Source organism: Buteo buteo, chromosome 10, assembly GCF_964188355.1.
Source record: "Buteo buteo chromosome 10, bButBut1.hap1.1, whole genome shotgun sequence".
Taxonomy (NCBI): Eukaryota; Metazoa; Chordata; class Aves; order Accipitriformes; family Accipitridae; genus Buteo; species Buteo buteo.
In genome coordinates, this window is record NC_134180.1 from 16,969,376 (window position 1) to 16,988,801 (window position 19,426).

General features: G+C 37.2%; 1 protein-coding gene across 4 annotated transcripts; it reads left to right on the plus strand.

The window, feature by feature from the left end:
* The first annotated feature begins 1,024 nt into the window (after window positions 1–1,024).
* Window positions 1,025–17,441, plus strand: RNPC3 (RNA binding region (RNP1, RRM) containing 3). 4 transcript variants are annotated; one of them, XR_012652020.1, is made up of 15 exons: window positions 1,025–1,278; window positions 2,497–2,544; window positions 3,689–3,807; window positions 4,966–5,046; window positions 5,814–5,925; window positions 6,416–6,484; window positions 7,980–8,125; window positions 9,089–9,214; window positions 10,115–10,251; window positions 11,103–11,264; window positions 11,439–11,533; window positions 11,613–11,671; window positions 12,198–12,373; window positions 13,267–13,357; window positions 16,287–17,441. XR_012652020.1 is itself a non-coding variant. In XM_075038801.1 (15 exons), the coding sequence occupies exons 1-14, from the start codon at window positions 1,057–1,059 to the stop codon at window positions 13,342–13,344; spliced, it is 1,569 nt and encodes a 522-aa protein (XP_074894902.1). In that variant the 5' UTR covers window positions 1,025–1,056; the 3' UTR covers window positions 13,345–13,357; window positions 16,287–17,441. The 4 variants fall into 4 exon arrangements, 2 of the variants coding, with proteins under 2 accessions (XP_074894902.1, XP_074894901.1); XR_012652021.1 differs by having other exon boundaries at window positions 17,212–17,441; XM_075038801.1 differs by having other exon boundaries at window positions 12,198–12,330; window positions 13,285–13,357.
* The last annotated feature ends 1,985 nt before the right edge of the window (window positions 17,442–19,426 follow it).

The following is a 19,426-nucleotide window of genomic DNA, read 5'->3' on the forward strand; positions in this document are numbered from 1 at the left end:
GCTGTCGGACCCAGAGCCAGGGGCAGTAGTGGTCTAGGCAGTTGGTGTTTTTGCCAGCCAACAAACAGCTAATTAGATATGGTACGACCTGAGATTCCATCAGTCAAGCTTGGGGATTCCCCTCCCCGCTTTTGAGATCACAGCCTCTGTCTGGCCTCAGAAAAGAAGGCAGGCTGTGGATCAGCCTGTCTGGTTGCAGTAGTAGCTGGCTGGTGACTGCGTCTGTACTCACTACTCATGCTGCAGAATCCCATCTCATGCCTGTAATTACAGGTCGTAATTACTGCTGTGCTTCACCCATGCTGCTTGCCTTGGCCAGACACAGCTGCTATCCTGAAGCAGCATATTAATGTCTACGCCAGAAGGATCTTGATACCTTGCCGTGCAGGTGAAGCGGCAGGAGAAAAAGAGAAGTCTCTTCAGCTAAAGGCTAATGAGAATGCTATCTTGAAAGCAATACGACTTCTTACAATTCCGTCTGAAGACAACCTCCGAACTGTTAAGGGAGGGAAAGAAGGGAAGGGCCATCTCTCCCTCTGGAGCGTGACTTCAGATTTGACTACGGCAGATTTTGTGTACCGTCTGTCTAAGGCACCACCTGGCAGAGACACGGCCCTGAAGAACGCCTCACGGACAGCCCACCCCAGCGCTTACGGCAACCCCGGCACCAGCGAGACGGACGGGGCGGGCAGGCCCCGGCGGCGGGCTCAGGTCGCGGCTCCGGCCGCCCGTCGGCACGCGAAGGAACAGGCGAGCCCGCAGTAGCAGCAGCTCACCGCGCCGCCCCTTTGCGCCCCACAGCTGCCAGCGGACCCGCAGCACGGCGCCGGGGCTGCGCGGCAGGTCCCGAACCGGCAGGTCCCGAACCCGCAGAGCCCACCGCGCCGCGAGGACGGCCTCGGCGCGCGCTTCCCGCCCTCCCCGCTAGCGACAACCCATCCCGCGGCGCCGCCAATCTCGCGAGACTTGAGGCCCGAGCCCCGGCCTCCGCTCTCGCGAGATTTGTCCCCTTGCTTCCGGGTGCGTGCGGCTGTCGCGCCGGCTCTGCGCGCTGCGATGGCGGCGCCGGGCTGTGAGGAGGCGCGGGCGGCCGCCGTGGGGCTGGGTGCCGGCCCGCCTCACCCCGGCGTCCCGCCTCACCCCGGCGTGGCGCGGCGGCGGGGCCGAACGCTCTTGGTGCGGCACCTGCCCGCCGAGCTGACGGCGGCGGAGAAGGAGGATCTGCTGAAGCACTTCGGGGCGGTGTCTGTGCGCGTCCTGTCGGACCACGGGCGGCTGGTGAGGGCCGGGGCCCGGTGCGGCTCCGGGCGGCGGGGACGGGAGGAGAGGCCGGGCCCCGCCCCGGGCCGTTTGCCGCGCCTCAGGGAGGGGGCGAGCGTGTTTGCGGGGCCGGGGCTCTTCCTGCCCCCCGCTTGGGCCGGGGCGGGCTGCGGCGCGGTGGCCCTGCGCGCCGGGAGAGCACCGCTGGGCCGGGCAGGGCGGAGCGGTTGGGGGAGCGTCTGACACGGGGGGCCCGGCTCCCCGCCGGCTGCAAGTCCTGTGCCCTTGGCCTCGCTTGTTGTTAGGATTAAGGCTGTGGAAAAGCAGTGCAGAAGGGCCTGTTGGTAGGTGTAGGGTTGCGGTTTCACAGGTCTGTCTCTTGAAATCATCTTTTTTTTGTTGTTTTTTTCTTTTTCCAAATTACAAAAACATAGGAGTATCTGCCTGGTGGCAAATGCTGTTTGGAAAGAACCTTGTATTCCTGCAGAACTGCAGATAAATAATGTCCGCATCTTGTGTCAGGGTCATGCTTTCTTTTATAGGATATTTAGAATACTGACTTTGTTACAATGATTTTCCTGATAGCAGCTTATAACAGAATTAACGTTTTGGGGCTTTAATACCGAATCAGGTAGTGGCAAGAAGAAGCAATAAAGTTTCTTACAACAAATTTAAGTTCAAGGTTAACTGTGTATTCTGTGAGGATTTGATCTAATTTGGAAAGCTCAAGGATTTTTTTAAACTTAAAGTAAGGGAAACCGCTAGTTAGAAACCATCCGGACTTCCAGAGCACAATGATAGTTATGACTTTAGTAGCAGGAAAAGTATTACTTTTAGGAGTCGCTTTGATGAAAATGCTCTGCTGAGAGGTGCTGAAATAAATTTCCTTTTTTGAAAAGAGGATTAAACTTCTTTATCAATATGTACTTTCTTACAGTTTAGGTTGGCTTTTGCTCACTAGAAGAAAAAATAATAATACTGTTTTCCTGTATTCCCCAAACTGCTCAGTTCCTATCTTAATTTTTGACTGCAGGAGGTGCTTGTCCTAAATTCTTAAGAGAAACATTCTGTAGTCCTTCACCTTTGCCCCACGTGGGAGTTAGATAACCACTACCTAGAAGCTTTCAAATATGTAAACTTGAACTTACGAATTACTTGAAGGTATATGTTTTACATGCAATTTCTTACCTTTTCGGTTTGAATTCAGTATGACAATTTTTTTTGTTTGTTTTCTAGAAACATACTGCTTTTGCTACCTTTCCCAGTGAAAATGCAGCTGTGAAGGTTTGTATTGAGTTTGTTATTGAATGCTTTAGCAAAGCACTTTTCTGAATTGCCATTTGTGCTATGAAATGTTTTACCATCATCTAGTACTTTGTGTCAGGAAAAAAAAAGCAGAGCAGTGTAATATTAGAGTTCTGTTTCAGGAGGTGCTTGAGGGATTTGATGAAACAAATGCTTCTGTAGAGTCACAAGAAGGTTGGGTTGGAAGGGGCTTGTGGAAGTCGTCTGATCCAACCTGTCACTTAGAGCATGGCACACTTAAATGAGTTGAGACTGAGCAAGGCCTTGTCTAGGGTGTGTGTGCATTTATACGTAAACTATAAACCAAACATAATTTATTTGTCTCCTGCATAATTGCGTATTTGCCATAAAATTCAGACATAGTGATGTACACAATTCAAGACTGCCTTGAATGCCCAACTTTGATAAGGAAAAGAAAACTACCATGTTAATGGGGGACATGGATGCCAAAAAGGTAAAGCTAATAATGCTTTTTAAATGTGAATCTGGTAAAAAGCCTGTGTCCTGAATTTCCCTCTTATGCCCTAGTTTTTCTGGTGTTGCTTTTAATTTTTTTAGGCCATGCTGTAAAGTACTACTCAAAAAGTTACAAAGACTGTGTGGGGTGAACAATGGTGAATTTAGGTTGCTTCATGTCAATTGTTAGCAGGATCTGGAATTTCAGAATGATGGAGCTTCCTAGTGTCACTGTTAAGAATCTTGATTTTAAAATTCTCAGCTATTACTAGTGGACTTCAGCGTGTTTGTAGTTCATGAGCAAGAGGTTGGTTACTTGAAATCACAGAGATTTACTAGGCTGTGTAATAAGTGTCATTGTTAAAGCTGCAGTCTTGCTAATGTGTTCAGATGACCTAAGTCTCTGCAGTGGTTCTAGCTGTGCAACCTTATCTTTTTCCTTCCTGCTAGCGGGAAGGAGGCTGCTAAAAGCAGGGCTGTGAAGGCAGGAATGGTGCAGAATTACCTGTGTCTGTAGTTGCACAGACTTAGCCTAAAGCGGTTGGGACTGCATCCTATGCAAACTGTGGCTAGTTTACCAACCAAAGAAAAAGCAGTTATGCTTAGAAATAATTCTGATGTTTTTCCTCTTCCCTTTCTTTCTTTTCTCTGTTATAATTATTTGAAGGCTTTGTCAAGACTACATCAGCTGAAACTTTTAGGTCACACCTTAGTAGTTGAATTTGCAAAGGAGCAAGATAGCGTGCAGGTACTTAGCCAGCCTTCTGTCTCAGAGAAGTGTAAAAGGTATGTGCATAATAATTTGACTTCTGTGTGGTCAAGGAAAGGAAATTCCATATTCATGATACTTTCATAGTACTGTTAAGTCAAAGGATAAATTGTAACCATTTAAAAGTGTTAACAGGCAGGTCGAGATCTATAGATAAGTGACTGCATTCCTCCCATTAGTATTGTTTCATTCAGTATCATTATGAAATAATTCCCATCCTTATTCCTGTAGTTTAATAATCTTTAATCAGCAGATGGTCCTGTTTGTTCTCATTTACAGAGCAAGACTCCAGTCTGCGTAAGCTGACCTCTGTGTTGCACAGGTTCCCTGTGTTTAAAAAAGACTCTTCTACCTTTTTTTTGTCAGGATTATAGTTTTCTTTTGTTGTTGAACAGTGCATGCAATGCTTTCCTGATGTTTCTTTCTAATCTAATCAAGAGTTCAGGCAGAATTGACACCTGCTAGCATAACTGTATAAGACTATACTATTGTAGCCACTGGCTTCTAAGCTGGAGCTGATTTGCATGTATCTAGCTTGAAACATGAGCAGAACAAACATAAAACTGTCTGAGTCTGTCTTCAAATAGTTAAAGCATATGTAATATTTCAAAATAAAAATGAAAAAAAAAATCAATGAATCCTAATGCTAGTGTGACCAAGAACTGTGATTGTTTGGGTTTCAATTGTCTGTCAAGCACTTAATTAAAAAAATAAGGTGCATAGTTAGGCTCTCAAGTTCACCTGTGTAATATGTAACTAAGTGATAGAAGCTATGTGATAGTGCTTAATTAAAGTCAACTGTAGTGGTTTTAAGTTATTTATTCCACTCTAAATGTGAACAAAACAGTAATTTAATACAGCCTCTGAACAGAGAGTAACATGAAGTAATTTTAGTTCTTTTCCTGTGAGTAGATTTAAGTCAGAAGTGTTTGAATATAGGGAGACTGAAATCTGCATAAATATTTATTTTAGAAGTCTGGCTACTATAATTATCACATGTATTAATTCTTAAGAATTAATACGGGCTGTAGTAATGACATTCATGAAAGATGTTAAAAATAGTATACTAATCTATTTCTTACATTTTTTTAATAGATGAGATTAAACATATTTCATATATTATGCAAGGCACTTAAATTTTACCTGGTTTTAATTAATGCTAAATTAATTTTCAGTTCAGAAGAGCCAGTGAAAGAAGAAGAAAAGAACGAACCAGGATGTGTTAAAATAGAGAATGGAATTGCACCCAACCATGGGTTAGTGTTGTTTTTTGTCTTAATTATTTTATTTTGTTACAGTTTATTTTTAAATAAGTGTTATGCACTGTTGAACAAGAGAGAATGCAGTATGCTCCATTCTCTCTTGTTTTATTTCATAGTATGCTACTGGACTACATGCATAGCTGTAGGAATTGTCATAAAGATGAAATTTTAGTTCTTCGAGTTTAGAACCCTCACGGTTGAGTAGTGACTGGTGCTTTGAGCTGTGAAGTTGTGGATTGCATAATAGCCTTCTAGCACTATCCATTGCTTTCTCAGGAAGAGTTTGAGGACTGAGTAGGTTATCCCAGTGTATGTTGTCCCAACAGCAGAATACTGTTGACTTTTGTTTTTCCAGAGGTTTCTTGTTCTTCCCCCCCCACCATTTGCATTTTTGCATATATGAAGAATAAACTTCTTGCTGTGCTAATTAATCCAGAACTTTGAGTTTATGATGTTTGTACAGCATGGTATGCTGTGCTTTTTGTTTGGGGCATGTTGATTGTTTCTGTGTGCTTTAGGCTTTCTGTATGTGTTGGTACTTTCATTGTGCTCAAGCCCAGGAAGTCTCTCATGCATTAGGGGACTGCTCCCTGATGCTAGAGACATAATGTAAGTGGCCCAAACCTGTTTAGGGGAAATAATAATATTTCAGTGATACTTCAAACGTAATGAATAGTTAAATCTCTAGTAATCATTAATTGTTATCAGTTGTTATGTGGCAATGGTGCTAAAATGTCTTGTTTTTAATCTTTATTCCTCAGTCTCACCTTTCCCATCAATTCTTGCCTCAAATATTTGTATCCACCACCTTCAAGTACAATTCTAGCAAATATAGCAAATGCCTTGGCAAGCGTGCCCAAATTTTATGTCCAGGTAAGTAAAAAACAGCAAAAAAAGAAAGTGCAAAAAATAAAATCATCTCCTTTTTCCTCTTTTAATTATCCATAGAAATAATTTTTGTCATAGTAAATATTAACTTAGTTTTCCTGTGATAGTGTTACCCAGTGTTAATTTTTTTACTATGTTGAGATAATAAGATTTCATTGACCAGAAGTTAACTTACTTCCTTGGCACTGCAGACTTAACTGGATATGATCTTCCTAATTAGATTTTACTTGAGTACTTGGAATATCATTCTGAGAAGATGCTTTACTCTTTTGATTTGCCTTTTTAGGGTGTTGCTCATTTACCATTAGTGTTGGATCTCAAGTGCAGGCTTTCACATTGTTTAATAACCAATGTAGTTGTGTCTTTATTACAACTATGCTGATTTACACCTGCCAGAAGTTATTGGCTATGATACCTAGCAAGGAACTGTTGTCATTTGTTTAAATGAAATTTTACGTATCTTGAATCATTTCAGGTACTTCATCTTATGAATAAAATGAATCTTCCTCCACCTTTTGGACCAATTACTGCTCGCCCTCCCATGGTAACTTTTAAAATATGTTTTAAGTACGGTAAAACAGATTCACAAGTTAGAATGTTAGCAGAATGGTAGGAGATCAAAGTTCAAACTTCTAAAAGTTGGATAAGTCTCTAGAGGATAGCAAATACTGCTGCATTTTGTTGGGTAAAGATGGGCATGTTAGTCTTCTAAAGAAATCCTTTTAACTATGCTTAGAGCAAAGAAATATATGTATATGACAGTAGCACTGGAATATTTCAAACTGTTGAATATAAAAAAAAAGGGAGGTTATAGCATCATGTTACACATACAGGAAATAAAGAACACCATTAACCCATTGCCTTACAAAGATGCTTTCTTTGATCCATGTGTTTCTTTGGAGTTCCGATTAGGTTCAGGTTATGAGATTATGTTAATGAGATTATACAGTGCTTCTGGATTTAAATTGCCCTGTCTCCAGGATGCTTTTTGAAAGAGGCAGGGTTGAGGAAAACTGGAAGAGGCTTAGGGGGAGCTGTTTCTGAAGGGAAATAGCTCTGTGGTCTCAGTTCTCTGTTGCCGTGATAGTTTAACTGACTGCCAGTGGAAGACAGAGCAAGTGAGGACTTGCATTAACAGTGATAGCTACAGTATTTGGATATAGTGAAGTTGTGCTCCACTACACTTTGTGTTTTCCCTAACAGAACACCTACTTCTAATAACAGGAAGCTAGCTGGTAAAGAAAACTATGAAATAAATCAAATAAATTAATTCACACTGATATTCTGGGAAGAATTTTATTTGTTGCCTCGTATTGGGCCAGGTTAAGCACTGTGAATTTAATGGTCATGCAAAAAAGTAGTAAGGTGAGAAGCCAGTCCTCAAAATTCCTAGAGCAGTTTCTAAAGGGCACAGAGTATTTCTAATGCCAGAAGACATCAGTGCCTTACGGAACTGATGATACGTAAAGTAGCTGTTAAATCTAGTAAGATTGTTGAAAGCGGGGCTGGAGATGATTTTGTACATAGGGAATTCCTTATATGTGGTTTTTGCAGTCTCAATGAAAAAACTGATTCCTTTCATGAAATCCTCACTCCTTACAGAAAATAGAAATGTAACTTGGACAGGTGTTGGAAGGTTCAGTGTAGAAACTGAGATGGTTTGGGAGCTTAGGCCTCCTCCCATATGTTTTGACTATATTCTTCTCAGGAAGGTCCTTAAAGCTGAGTGCAAAGTAAAAAAAAAACCAGGGCCATGGTTGCTATTTTGTTTTTTTATCTGCTCAGATTGAAAGAATGAAAACATCCACTGTTATGCTTCAGAAAGGAGCAAATTTTTTTTCTTGTGGAAAGTTTTCATTAGTAATGTAGTTTAGCAAAATAGCATCTAGATCCCTATAAACATACTTTAAAAAAAATGCTTCTTGTCATCTTCTAATTTATTGCTTTGACTGTTTTTATTACGTAAAGGAAAACAATATATGCAATTTTTTTTCTTGAAATATTTCATTACTTTTTTTAACTTTTTCCCCCATAATTAGTATGAAGAGTATTTACCAGTGCCTGTGCCACCTCCCCCAGTCCCACCTCTGCCTCCTGAAGAGCCTCCTTTGCCTGAAGAGGAAGAGCAACTATCTACTGGAGATGAATCAGAATATGAAAGTGATAATGAGGAGGAAAAGGAGAGGTATGCATTTTACAGCAAGCTTTTGGGCTCTCTTAAAGTGGTGGGTTTACTTTTCTAGCTTCTAGTTCATCACATGGTGGAATCTGTTAATGTTTGCAGTATGTAGATAATCTTTCCAGATACTTAAGGAAGCTCCAGAGTGACTTAAAAACAGGACAGTGCAGTTTTGAATCACAGTAAGAGAAGGAAAATGGCTAAATGGTATGCAAATTATCATTTGTTCCCAGGTCCAAAAAACAAATACCCAACAAAACAAAAACACAGAATGAAGAGAGTGTGCAGATATAAGGAAGCAATAATTAGTTTGTTTTCTGGATTCTTCATTTTTTCACATCTTTACTGAGTAAACTACCCAGCCTGAATCATACATGCATTCTGACTTCCGAAATGTTCTTTGTACATCAGTGTCTATTGCTAGGAGTAATAATGGGAGGTTGTGTGTGCTGATGATTCTCTTGCAGTTTTGGGACTGAATTACATCACAACTGTTTTTTTAATCTTTAAACTAATACTAAATGAAGAAGCGTTTTTTCTTAATTTGCTATTTGAACTGAAAAGTAAACCAAAAAGTCACTATGCAGTATATATTCAGAAAAGTACATGCATTTGGAAAAAGGCACTCCTGTGGACTCGAAATAGTATTAACAAAAAAGGTTCAGCCTGGGGCTTCTTAGCATTTCTACAGCTTCAGTGTCCTGATCAGGTGCATGCTTGGGGAAAGAAGGGGCATCATTGAACTAATTACAATTTTGATCAGTCACTTAAGTGCTGTGTGTATATTGATTTGCTATGTGTTACAGTTTCTTCATGTAGTTTTGGTCTTAAGGTAGTTAGATTTATAACCATACTCTGAAAAGTTGTTTTTCAAGGGCTTTAAGGAGGGGGGGAAGGGTTTTCAAAATCAGTATTTTTCTAATAAACTGTAAACTGCTTCAGTTCTTTTTAAAATTTTGTTTAAAATAGAATGACCAAGTTGATGGAATTAGCAACCCTTCAGCCTAAAAGACCAATAAACACAAAGAGGCATGGTGTTAGAAAAAAGCAAAGAATTAAAGACTTACTGAATGTTCCCATGTGCACTCCTCACAGGTTTGTATTATTTCTGTAGTTTCTGTGCTTTTTGAGAAGATAAATCCTTTTACTAAATTGTTTTCTGTATCATCTTGCTTTAGTGTTGTTGTTTTAAAACAACCATTCTTCACTGGTATTTAAATTCCGTAGTGGAGTTGGTCTTCCCTTATCTACATGCTTGGTTTTCTTGCTCCAATGGTCCAAATTTTTGTATAATTTGAACTAAAGTCTGCTCAACAACCTTAATCTGTAAAAAGTGTTGCCTGGTTCAAGCTCTGTGTTTCTCTTGCTATCAAACTAATAATAATCCCTTCTGCATAAAAAAGAAAAGCAATTTCATATCACAGCCCTGACAGAAGCAATCTGGATTTATTGTTTGGGATTCTTTTTAAAATAAAAATTTAAAATAAAAAAAAGTATGATACTGGAAGAATAAAAACTGATTTGGTTTAAAATATGTTTGGTTTTTGAAACTGCAGTCCTATGGCACAGTAGACACCAGTGTAGTATTTCTATATAGTGATGATCAATTGTGAATGCATTTTTACTAATAGCCTTCTTCCTCCAAGTGATTTGCTATATTTTTTTTGAAAATTTGGTATATTTTATACACTATGTGAGAACAGCAGCAAGGCCGCTTATTTTTCGTATTTAAGTTACTGATAAAGTTTTTCATAAGTGCCTGTATATATTGTAATGTGGAATGTAATTCTTGTTTTTGCTCTCACTGCCAGCCATACCTACTATATTTGCAGTGTTTTAATCAATTTGAACTGTACTGAGTGAAATTTATGAAATGGACAACTCGTGTATTCATGGTAAAAAACAGTATAAAAGCTGTATGGAAGAAATCTTCTATTTGACTATGCGTTCATCAGTGTCTGAATCTTTAATTAACATATTGTTGTTTTTAAACAGTAATTTGCACCCTACGCTGTCACCTTCAGATGTCTTTGAGCAGCCACACCATGTAGGTCATAAAAAAATTGAGTTCCATATTACTACTGACATACCAGCTGTTCTTCAGATAAACTCTGAAAAAGATGAAAAAAATGGTAAGAAAATTCATACTTCAAATGTATTTAATATTAAATTCATGTGACTTCAGTGTGTAGAAGGCTGCTGAAATTTAGGCCAGGGAATTCTATTCTTTTCTTCTTTTGTATTGGAGCTTTCATACGTAGTATACATCAGGATGTATTTAAGAACATCAACATGAGTCTTGTCTGCATTTGCTGTTTTTCCCATGTTAAAGCACAGAACTCTGTGCTTTGGTACAGTAAAGGATTAAGAGGATTTTAAAGGTCTCTTTCTGTCCTATGTGATCTGTGGCTTTATTGTGAATTGCACTCTTAAATGTTAAGGTGGTTTTAGCAACTATGTTACAGATGCATTCTCAGTATTATATAGCATAATTGAATATGTAAGGCTAACTTCAGATTTTCCTTTTCCAGCTCTTAGAGAGCAGCATTCAAGTGATTGCCTACTCCTCTGTGATACACTGATTATCTGCTATAAAAATGCTGGGCGATAATAGCAATGAGGTGTGATGGTTTCTTACAGGGTTGTGGTCAGTCTGTGTTTCTTGATGCTTTACAGTAATAAGCAGTTTCTTTCTTTGAATGAAAATTAAACCATTGAAATGGATACAGGCTTGAACAGCAAGGCTAGTTTTACCTTAACTGGCATGTGCCATGGCTGTTATTTGTAGCACAGTTGATTTTATAGGACCATGTAGAGCAGGTGTGTTTGTCCAACTAGGGATTAAGACACATTTCTTTAAGGATGTGTTCAAATTACTTTCCAAAGTTTACTATATTAAAATGTTACTGAAATGTTACTTTTTTGCTTACTGTTGATCCTCTTGTGAATAAACACTACTTATGTAATGTGTTTGAAATTTCAGACCTTTATGCAGCCACAGAAGAAATCAATAGTACAGGCTTTGGAAGGATTTTCCCAGCTCCTAGCTCAAATGATAAAATGGAAACTGAAGAGGAAGATGATGAAATACCATCAGAATTTATTTCTAGAAAGGATCTAGAAAAAAACAGACTGTCTAGAGAAGGTATAACTGTGAGAATAAATTATCTAATAATAGCTCTTTGCTTTGTTGTAACAAATAGTTTAAATATTTCCTTTATTAGTTCATCATATATTAAATTTAGTTATTTTATACTGAGCAAAAATACAAAGTAAGTAAATGAGCTAAAATATTGTCTGTTTTTCTGTCTTGTTCAAGAAATGGAAAAATTTTCTGTTTTCAAAAACTATGAGCCAGGTGATCCAAATTGCAGGATATATGTGAAGAATTTAGCTAAACAAGTTCAAGAAAAGGTAGGTAAACAAGCAGATTAAGTATTTATCAAAAGGGCTTTTTATCAGCTTTCCTCTTATACCTACACTTTAATTTCAGGATCTCAAGTTCATTTTTGGAAGATACGTTGACTTCCAGTCAGAAGTGGAACGAAATATGTAAGTTAATTTGATACTTGGTTAAAGTTAAACGTTTTATGTTAACTTCTATAATACTGGTGAAAATGGCGATTTCAAAACTAGTCCATCTTTTCTCTTTATGCTTCTGCATAAAGAAAAAATGCATTTCGTCTGAAAATCTTCATTTATCACAAGTACAGAAATAGAATTATTTTTTGAACAGTGTCTGAAGACTCTGCTATTTTGCCCTTATATTTTCCTTGCCAAATTTACTGTTTATTGGCTGAACAACATAGAATGAACAGTGTAGATGATTGTATGTATCTGATCATTTTGCATATATCATGTTTACTACAATTGCACACCAATTTGCCATCCTGCAGTGTAATGTCACTTTTTACTAGACAGTTCCCCCAGGCAAAATGGTCTCCAGTGACATAATTCCTACTTGTTGGCTCTGCTCCTGTTTCTGCTATCTCTCCGACTTGAAGCATGAGAATTATTTGTACTGTGAAATAAGTGTGGTTAAACATGAGTAATTCCCAGTTCTCAATTTTGCCTCTAGGTTTGATATACGTTTGATGAAAGAAGGCCGTATGAAGGGACAGGCTTTCATTGGACTTCCTAATGAAAAAGCAGCTGCTAAAGCTTTAAAAGAAGCAAATGGATATGTCTTATTTGAAAAACCCATGGTGGTTGTATCTTTTTCTTCAAACATTTACATTATATTCTTCGTAATCGGTCAGTTAATCACTAGTTTTGCTGTTATAGTGTTCTACTTATTAGAAATCTATGGAAAGAGGAAATATCTTAAGAAAACCAGGCAGCATAGCATAGGGCACTATTGTTAATTTTATGATAACTGAAAAATAAACAGGGGCACCTCTTCGGAAACATGGAGGTAAATGTGTTTTAAGACAGTAAAATTGTCTTCTCTGGTTTTAGCTCTTTAATCCTGCAAACACAATACAAAAGATAATTTAGCTTGTATGACCATTGTATTTAAGTTAAGTAGGCTTTTTGGTCAAGCCTGTGTTTACAGAATTAAGAACATAAAGAAATGTTCCTGTCAGGGTCAGTGATCTCTGTTTAGACTGCTTCTCTTGCTGGAGCTGTCAGTTACTTCTTGGGCCTGTGTAACATGTTGGGATTTCTACACTTTTTGATTGCATTGCCCTGTGTTTTGTCTGTAAGTTCTTTCTTATTTTTCACTTAAAGGTTTCATAGTTTCTTTTCTTTTCTTTTCTTTGTACTCTTGTTCCACTCTTGTTCCTTTTAGCTTTTTTTCCTCGCAAATACCTACTGAGATATCAAAGTTATGAAATTAACATGCTGCGATCTAGGATTATAAATGTCAAGTATTTATCCTGCTGTAGTTACTCTGTACCTAAACCATTCCTGGTTAATCCTCCTTATTTACTTAGTGTTGTAAACTCTTGGACAGGCTCCCTTAAAATTTTTTGTACTGCAAATCAGAGATCCTAATCTTTGACTAATAGACGCTATTGTTATAATATTTAATACTGTGGTAAAATTGATTCACAGATAAAGGTCACTTTTTAAACTACCTTTTGCTGAAATAATACTTCTTTTTTGCTTCTTGATTGGCTTCTGTTTGTCATTGACACTTGTAGTCCTTAACAGAATCTCAGCAATTTGCTCGTTCAGCTAGACCAAAACAGGATGCCAATGAAGGGAAAAGAAAAAAGTAAAACACTGCACAAGGTATGGATTGTCTGCCTAAAAATAAAAATAAAGAAATAGGCTGGGATTCTTTGTTCCTTTGGTTTGTTGGGGGTTTCTTGTTTGTTTTGATTTATTATCTTTTTAATGGCTTCTTTAGGCATAGTGATGGTGGAGAGGAAATGTTGCATACAATTTTCTTTTCTTAAATGTGCACTTATATCAGAAAACCAGAATGCAAGGTACACAGTTGGTATAAGTTTAAAATGTTGCTTCTTCCCCTGTTTACAAACTTGGAGACTGCCATTTCCCTAATCCTGATATCCTAGGGTAGTTGTCAGTTTCTCTAATCCTTAATCTGGTGAGCTAAGGAGAATAATTCTGTAGAATTGGACCATTTACTTTTTAGTAATCTTCTGGGGTTTTGGCTTTGAAAAGAGTTATCTCTGTCCTCCTTCCCTTCCATCCTTGCCATTGTAAAGTGATCCTGAAGAACTGTTCCCAGCAATAAACTCGCTTCTAGCTCGTAAAGGACCTTTGGCTTTGCTAACTTTGAAAAATGAGATCTTAGTGCTGTTGCAGCATTCTTGAAACTTGGGAAATATGCTTAGGAAAGGATATTGTGTCAGGAAGTGCTACTTAATGTTGTATTGATCAAGGCTTCCTTTGTCGTGGAATGCATAGGTCCTAATTTTTGGCATTGTTGTCTAAACTTGATGGGAAAGTAACTTCTAGCAGAAAGTAATCACTATTTAACTTTATTTCCTATCATATAGCTTTACTTCACTACTGCTTACTCTAACTATTTGTTTTATATGAGAGTAACTGAAGCAAAATCAGCTCTAATTTAACTGTGAGGGGTTTCATGGCCTAAAAATATTTGAGTAGTGAACTGTCTCAAATTAGCATGTGAAGTAATTGGTGCAAGAATTAGAAGCATTTATTTCTCAATCTGCACCCTCTGATAGATCAGCTAGCTCAAATTTAAAGGGCATTTAGCTTAATTGCAGATTACGGTTGGGCATCACTTTGGTTATGCCTCCACCTAAGACCAAATGAACTCAAAGCTTAGGCTGAATACTTCTGAAACATTCTAATTAATCCATGATGTGTTTTTAATCTGGATGTTTTGATCATTGTTACTTTGGAAAAAAACCCTGAAGTTTGAAATAAAGGATGTGAACAGCTGGTTTTGATTTTTAAAAATTGTTTGGAGACCCTGCAGTATGGTTATTGTGAGGGTAGTATTTCTATTTATAACAGTTACTTCAATTGTAGGTTTATTGTTCTGTCAGTTGTCTGAGGATTTTTTTCCATCAGATTATATTTGAGCTTGTTTCCCTCATTTCTGAGATGCTATTTGGTCTTACCACTTCCTATTTTGAGTTATTGATTTGTGGTTTGCAAAATCTGTGTTTTATTTTATCAAATTAAAGAATACTTTTTTTACAGGCATTCTTCAATATTAGTCATTGAAAAGAGACAAATGAGCCTTGGCTGAAGTATTCTATTAGGAATAAGGGTTTATGGGAATGTTTCAGTCTTGTTTATTTCTCCTTCCTTGTTAGAAAAAACCTTATATTTTATCCAGTGTCTAATAAGGAGAAAATTACTAAGGTTTCTTTAAATGCAAAAAAGAAACCTGAGGTATTTTAGCTATGGGAAAGCCTTATAAAGGAAGTCTGAACACTTTTATTCTTTTAGGAATTCCATGTCTTTTCAACTAATTTGGTACAGTAAATCTAATTCTGACTTCACTAAACATGCTAAATAATACTTGAATTACATAAAGAAAATAATGAAGTCCTTATCTGGTTATTATGTTGATGGTCAACTCAGAAGCTTTTTTTAGAGTGAGCAAATATGTACTTATGCAAGACCTGTTTGTGCACCTGAAAGTCTTACATGAATTTCATTGGTGTCATTGGTTTAATGTATCATGGGCAGAACTTCTTCCTTACCTTGACCATTTATATGTAATAATCACAGAATGTGCCAGAGACTAATACAGATTTCTAGGGATCCATGAGGTTTAATTAAAAATATTTGTTTCACTTCCCCAACTAATGATGAAACTGAACCCTATTTCTGCATGACTATGTTTTCCTGTTCCTGCTGGAATATTCGTATGGATGCTGATTTATGATGCAAATTCCATGATAGAAATCTGAGTGTGTAAGAAAGAAGAGTGTTAGAATCTTGTTTGAAACATAAATATGCATACAAACAAGGTTATGCAAACATTTGAGGGACTTCAAGTTTGATCTGTATCCTGTGTCTCAGTGTTGTTGTTTGTTTGTTTTTTTAACAACTAAATTGACTTAAGTTAAACTTTTGATTATTTTTAAACAGGAAGAAGCTGTGTTAAATTCATGAATGTTATTGCAAATATTTTTATTATTTTTTAGTGTTTTTTCTACAAAGCTTTTATCCTTTGTAGAGAAAATAATACATATGGTTTATAAAAATACAATGTAACTCCTTGCTGGCTGAAATGTCTTTTTTCTTGATCGACTGGCAAAAATTTCAGTTAGTGTTTGGGGTGACTATTTTTTCTATAGCTAAAATGCAACTTTTTGGGAGAAAGGTTATGTAGAAGAAACTGATGTTGAGAGGTCTCCAGCTTCTTCATAGGGAAGAAGTGACTTGAAAGCCTGCATTGAATGGAAACATGATTGGGTTTTGGACCTGATGGAGAAAGTGAGTCTGTAAAATGGCAAAGACTTGAAGGAGAATTAATGAGAGAGAAAAATCTGGTGTCGTCCTAGTAGTTCAAGTTACCAAAAAAATGTCTTTACTTTTGAATATGGAGTTTAGTGTTGGTGGACTCATCAGCCCTCATTAAATCTCATAAGGGGTCAAAACTGTATTTTATCAGAGGCATATTTGCTTTTGATAGGTAGCATAAGTTATATGTATGCAATACTGAGAATCAAGTAAAATTAAACCACATTCTGCTGTTCTTCTTTAGAAACATTCCTGCGTAAATACTGCAGTAATACTGTCATGCAGAGTGTATCCTTTCTTGTTGTATCCTTTTTTGTGCAATGTTTCCCATAGCACTCAACTACATTTAAGTTTTTGTATAGAGTAGGTGTGGGGATGAACTGATCTGGTAATTTTAAAAGCAAAGGGCACTTTTTTAGGGGGTGGGGAAAAAAAAATCAATGAGTTGTCTGTGGTGTGTGAATAGACACAATGAAGGTTCCTAGTCTTAAAAGGTGGCCTATACCTTCTTCCTCAAAGTTCATATAACTTGCTAATTTGTGGTCCAGTTCCTTAGTTTGTATGAGCTAGAAGTGTTCCACTGATGTGTGTGAAGCTGTGCTGAGCTCACACTGAGGATGTCTTGTTTTTCTTTAAATATAGTAATAACAATACATTGGTTACAATATGTTGGAGAGCAATTCTTAATAATATTAAATGGTTAACCAGTATTGTAGATCATTTGATGATTACTGTTGTCCTGATATATGAGAAACAATCTGTAGCTGACTTACTTTGTACATTCCTTACTTTTTCTTTTTTGAGTAGTGAAGAAAATCTAACAGTATCTAGTGATGAAGTATTTGGAATTGAACTATTAATCACTGCTACCTTTTTGTTGGTTTTGTTGTTTGTTTTTTTGTTTGTTTTTTTTTCTTTAGATTCTCTGCACTGAGGTAGTGTTGTTGCCAGTGACTTATATTTTTCTTCTGGGTTTCATATTACATTATTGTTTAACATACTGTAATATAAAATTAATACAGCCTGTATCTATTACATCAGATTTTTTTTTTCAGACATTCAGCACTTTTCTAAATGCTAAGCATCTTTCAATTTAGTTGACAAAAGAAAGCATAACACTACTATTTTCTGGTTGTTCTTACTTTTAACATGCCTTTGTGATGTTCCAGGTCCCTTTTGTGTTCCATCTCTTTCAAGTATTATCAAGCTGGGGAAAGAAGCAGTGTAATCATCGGGACTCTTGAACTGTGCGTAGTAGCATTTCTAAAGTATTTAAGGCAGAGCATAAATTTTCTCATCTTAAAGATTCCAGATATCTTTAAACTGTCACAAGACTTATATGATAAATGTATGTTAGCTTGCTTGTGAAATCTCCTAATAAATTATTTCCTTTCTCTTTGTTTTGCCTTTTTCTCTTCATTTTGACTGTTTTGTTGTGGGGTTTAGGAGTGGGAAGGAGGAGGAAGATGCCTTTTTTTTTTTTGAAAAGGTGAACAGTCCAATTGTAACTGCAGCATGTTCTAGATGATTCAGAGTATATATTCATACGCACCTTCTAGAGTGTGATGTTTACCTGTTAGTGTTTCAGGGTAAAAAGATAAGAAAATCTAAGGATAATCTCATTTTAGTGTAAGTCTGCTTGTCTTGGAGACTAAGCAGGAGGAATAGTGCACAGTGCACTGGCATGAATTTGTCCTGTGAAATTAGGCACTGTTTTTTCCTCGGTAATTAACTTTTCATTGTTCATCCACATCTTAAAATATCACTAGTGAGACTAAAGTCGTTAAAACAGTGTTAAACCAGTGTAGGTGTGGTCCTTGCCCTGTTGATCTGTGTTTAATAAAAATCAATGCTGTGGAGGTCACACAGTAAGATTTGTTACACATAAAGAAGATTAGTGTAATTTTCTAAAACCATGTGGGAAACATTACAATGATGTTTACCTGGCAAAAGAGTCCAATGGATTTAAGGAGAAAATTATTCCATAAAATATTAATTCGTAGTTGATGGTGTGGTAACAGGCTGGTGTAAAGACTTTTATTTTGTCATCATTCCAGCTGTAAACAGCCTAACTCACTAGTATTGATTGCTGGACCAAAATAAGTGTATCTTTGCTGTTTTTTCAGTATGAACTGGCTTAGCAGATTACTTTAAAATGCTTTTACTGGAATTCTTAGCTTGTTTGCTGCATTCCCATGTGGACTGCGTAGTTCTTCGTTAATCTGTATTTGGAGTGGTAGGCCAGGAAAAATACACTGTGAGAGGAAGTTTTATGAGAACTTCTGAAGGGTTTATGATGCTTAGAAGAGGGTAAAAAAAGTGGCTTAAAAGAAGAATGATTTTTTTTTTTAGTGTTCTGTGGCCATTCCATTATGAATAAAGCTAAGCTGTGTTCTTGGGTTTATATTATTAAAGAACAAATAAAACACGCTCCCCACCATCCTGTACTGCTAATTTATCAAGGAAACTTATGCAGCCAGTTGAGAGAACTTTAAAATTCAGAAGGCAAAGCTTTCATTCACTTAAATCAACTGGTTTTTTTGTATACCCATTTCTGCTGGTTGGTTTTTGGTTTGTTGTTTGTTTTGTGTTTTGTTTTTTTTTCCCCTCAGAACGTTTGTTTTGTTTGATCTGATATTTCAGATCAAATAACCTCTTATTTTTTTTAACAAGTCACTAGGGTCAGCTTCCAAGGTTGCACATAAGCAGTGAATGCAGGCTTATTTCACAATTTTTCTTCATTAGCTAATGACATACAGACACAGCAACATTTCTTATTAAACTTTTGAATATGCTCATATCACTATAATTTTCAAAGTGATGCTGACTCAGGTAATCTAACAATCATGAATTTTACTATAGTGCTCTTTTATACATTGACTCCTTGATACAGGAAAGATCTTGTGATAACAGAAGCCAAATTAGATTAATTTTCTATACATGCGAGTTGTGTGCCTTGTCAAAATTTTCTTTGAAAGCCATATTCAGAAAGTCATTCTAATATGCTTTTAATTCTAAAGAGATGGATATTAAAAGAGCATGCACATTTCTCCAGTGTCCTTAATGTGAGTTTGTTATATGAGGCTCATCTTCACTTCCAATCTTTTGAGTGTTTTTTTTCCTCAAAAACATTGAATTTTAGGGACTTCACTATATGGTAGTGAAAAGAAATTTTGGTTTTGAGAAGGTAAAAAAAAAATAATGTCATCTACAGCGTGAAGTTAACGTGCATTTAGAAATGAACGGTTTCTAGCTAAATTATCCTTATGATGGTAGTAACTTGGAAAATTCATGAAGACGTTTCACATGTTACATAGTTTGCATCTTTGTTATCCCTTCATATCTTTGGAAGTTGACAGCTTAAGAGGGGACCTAATGTCAGAC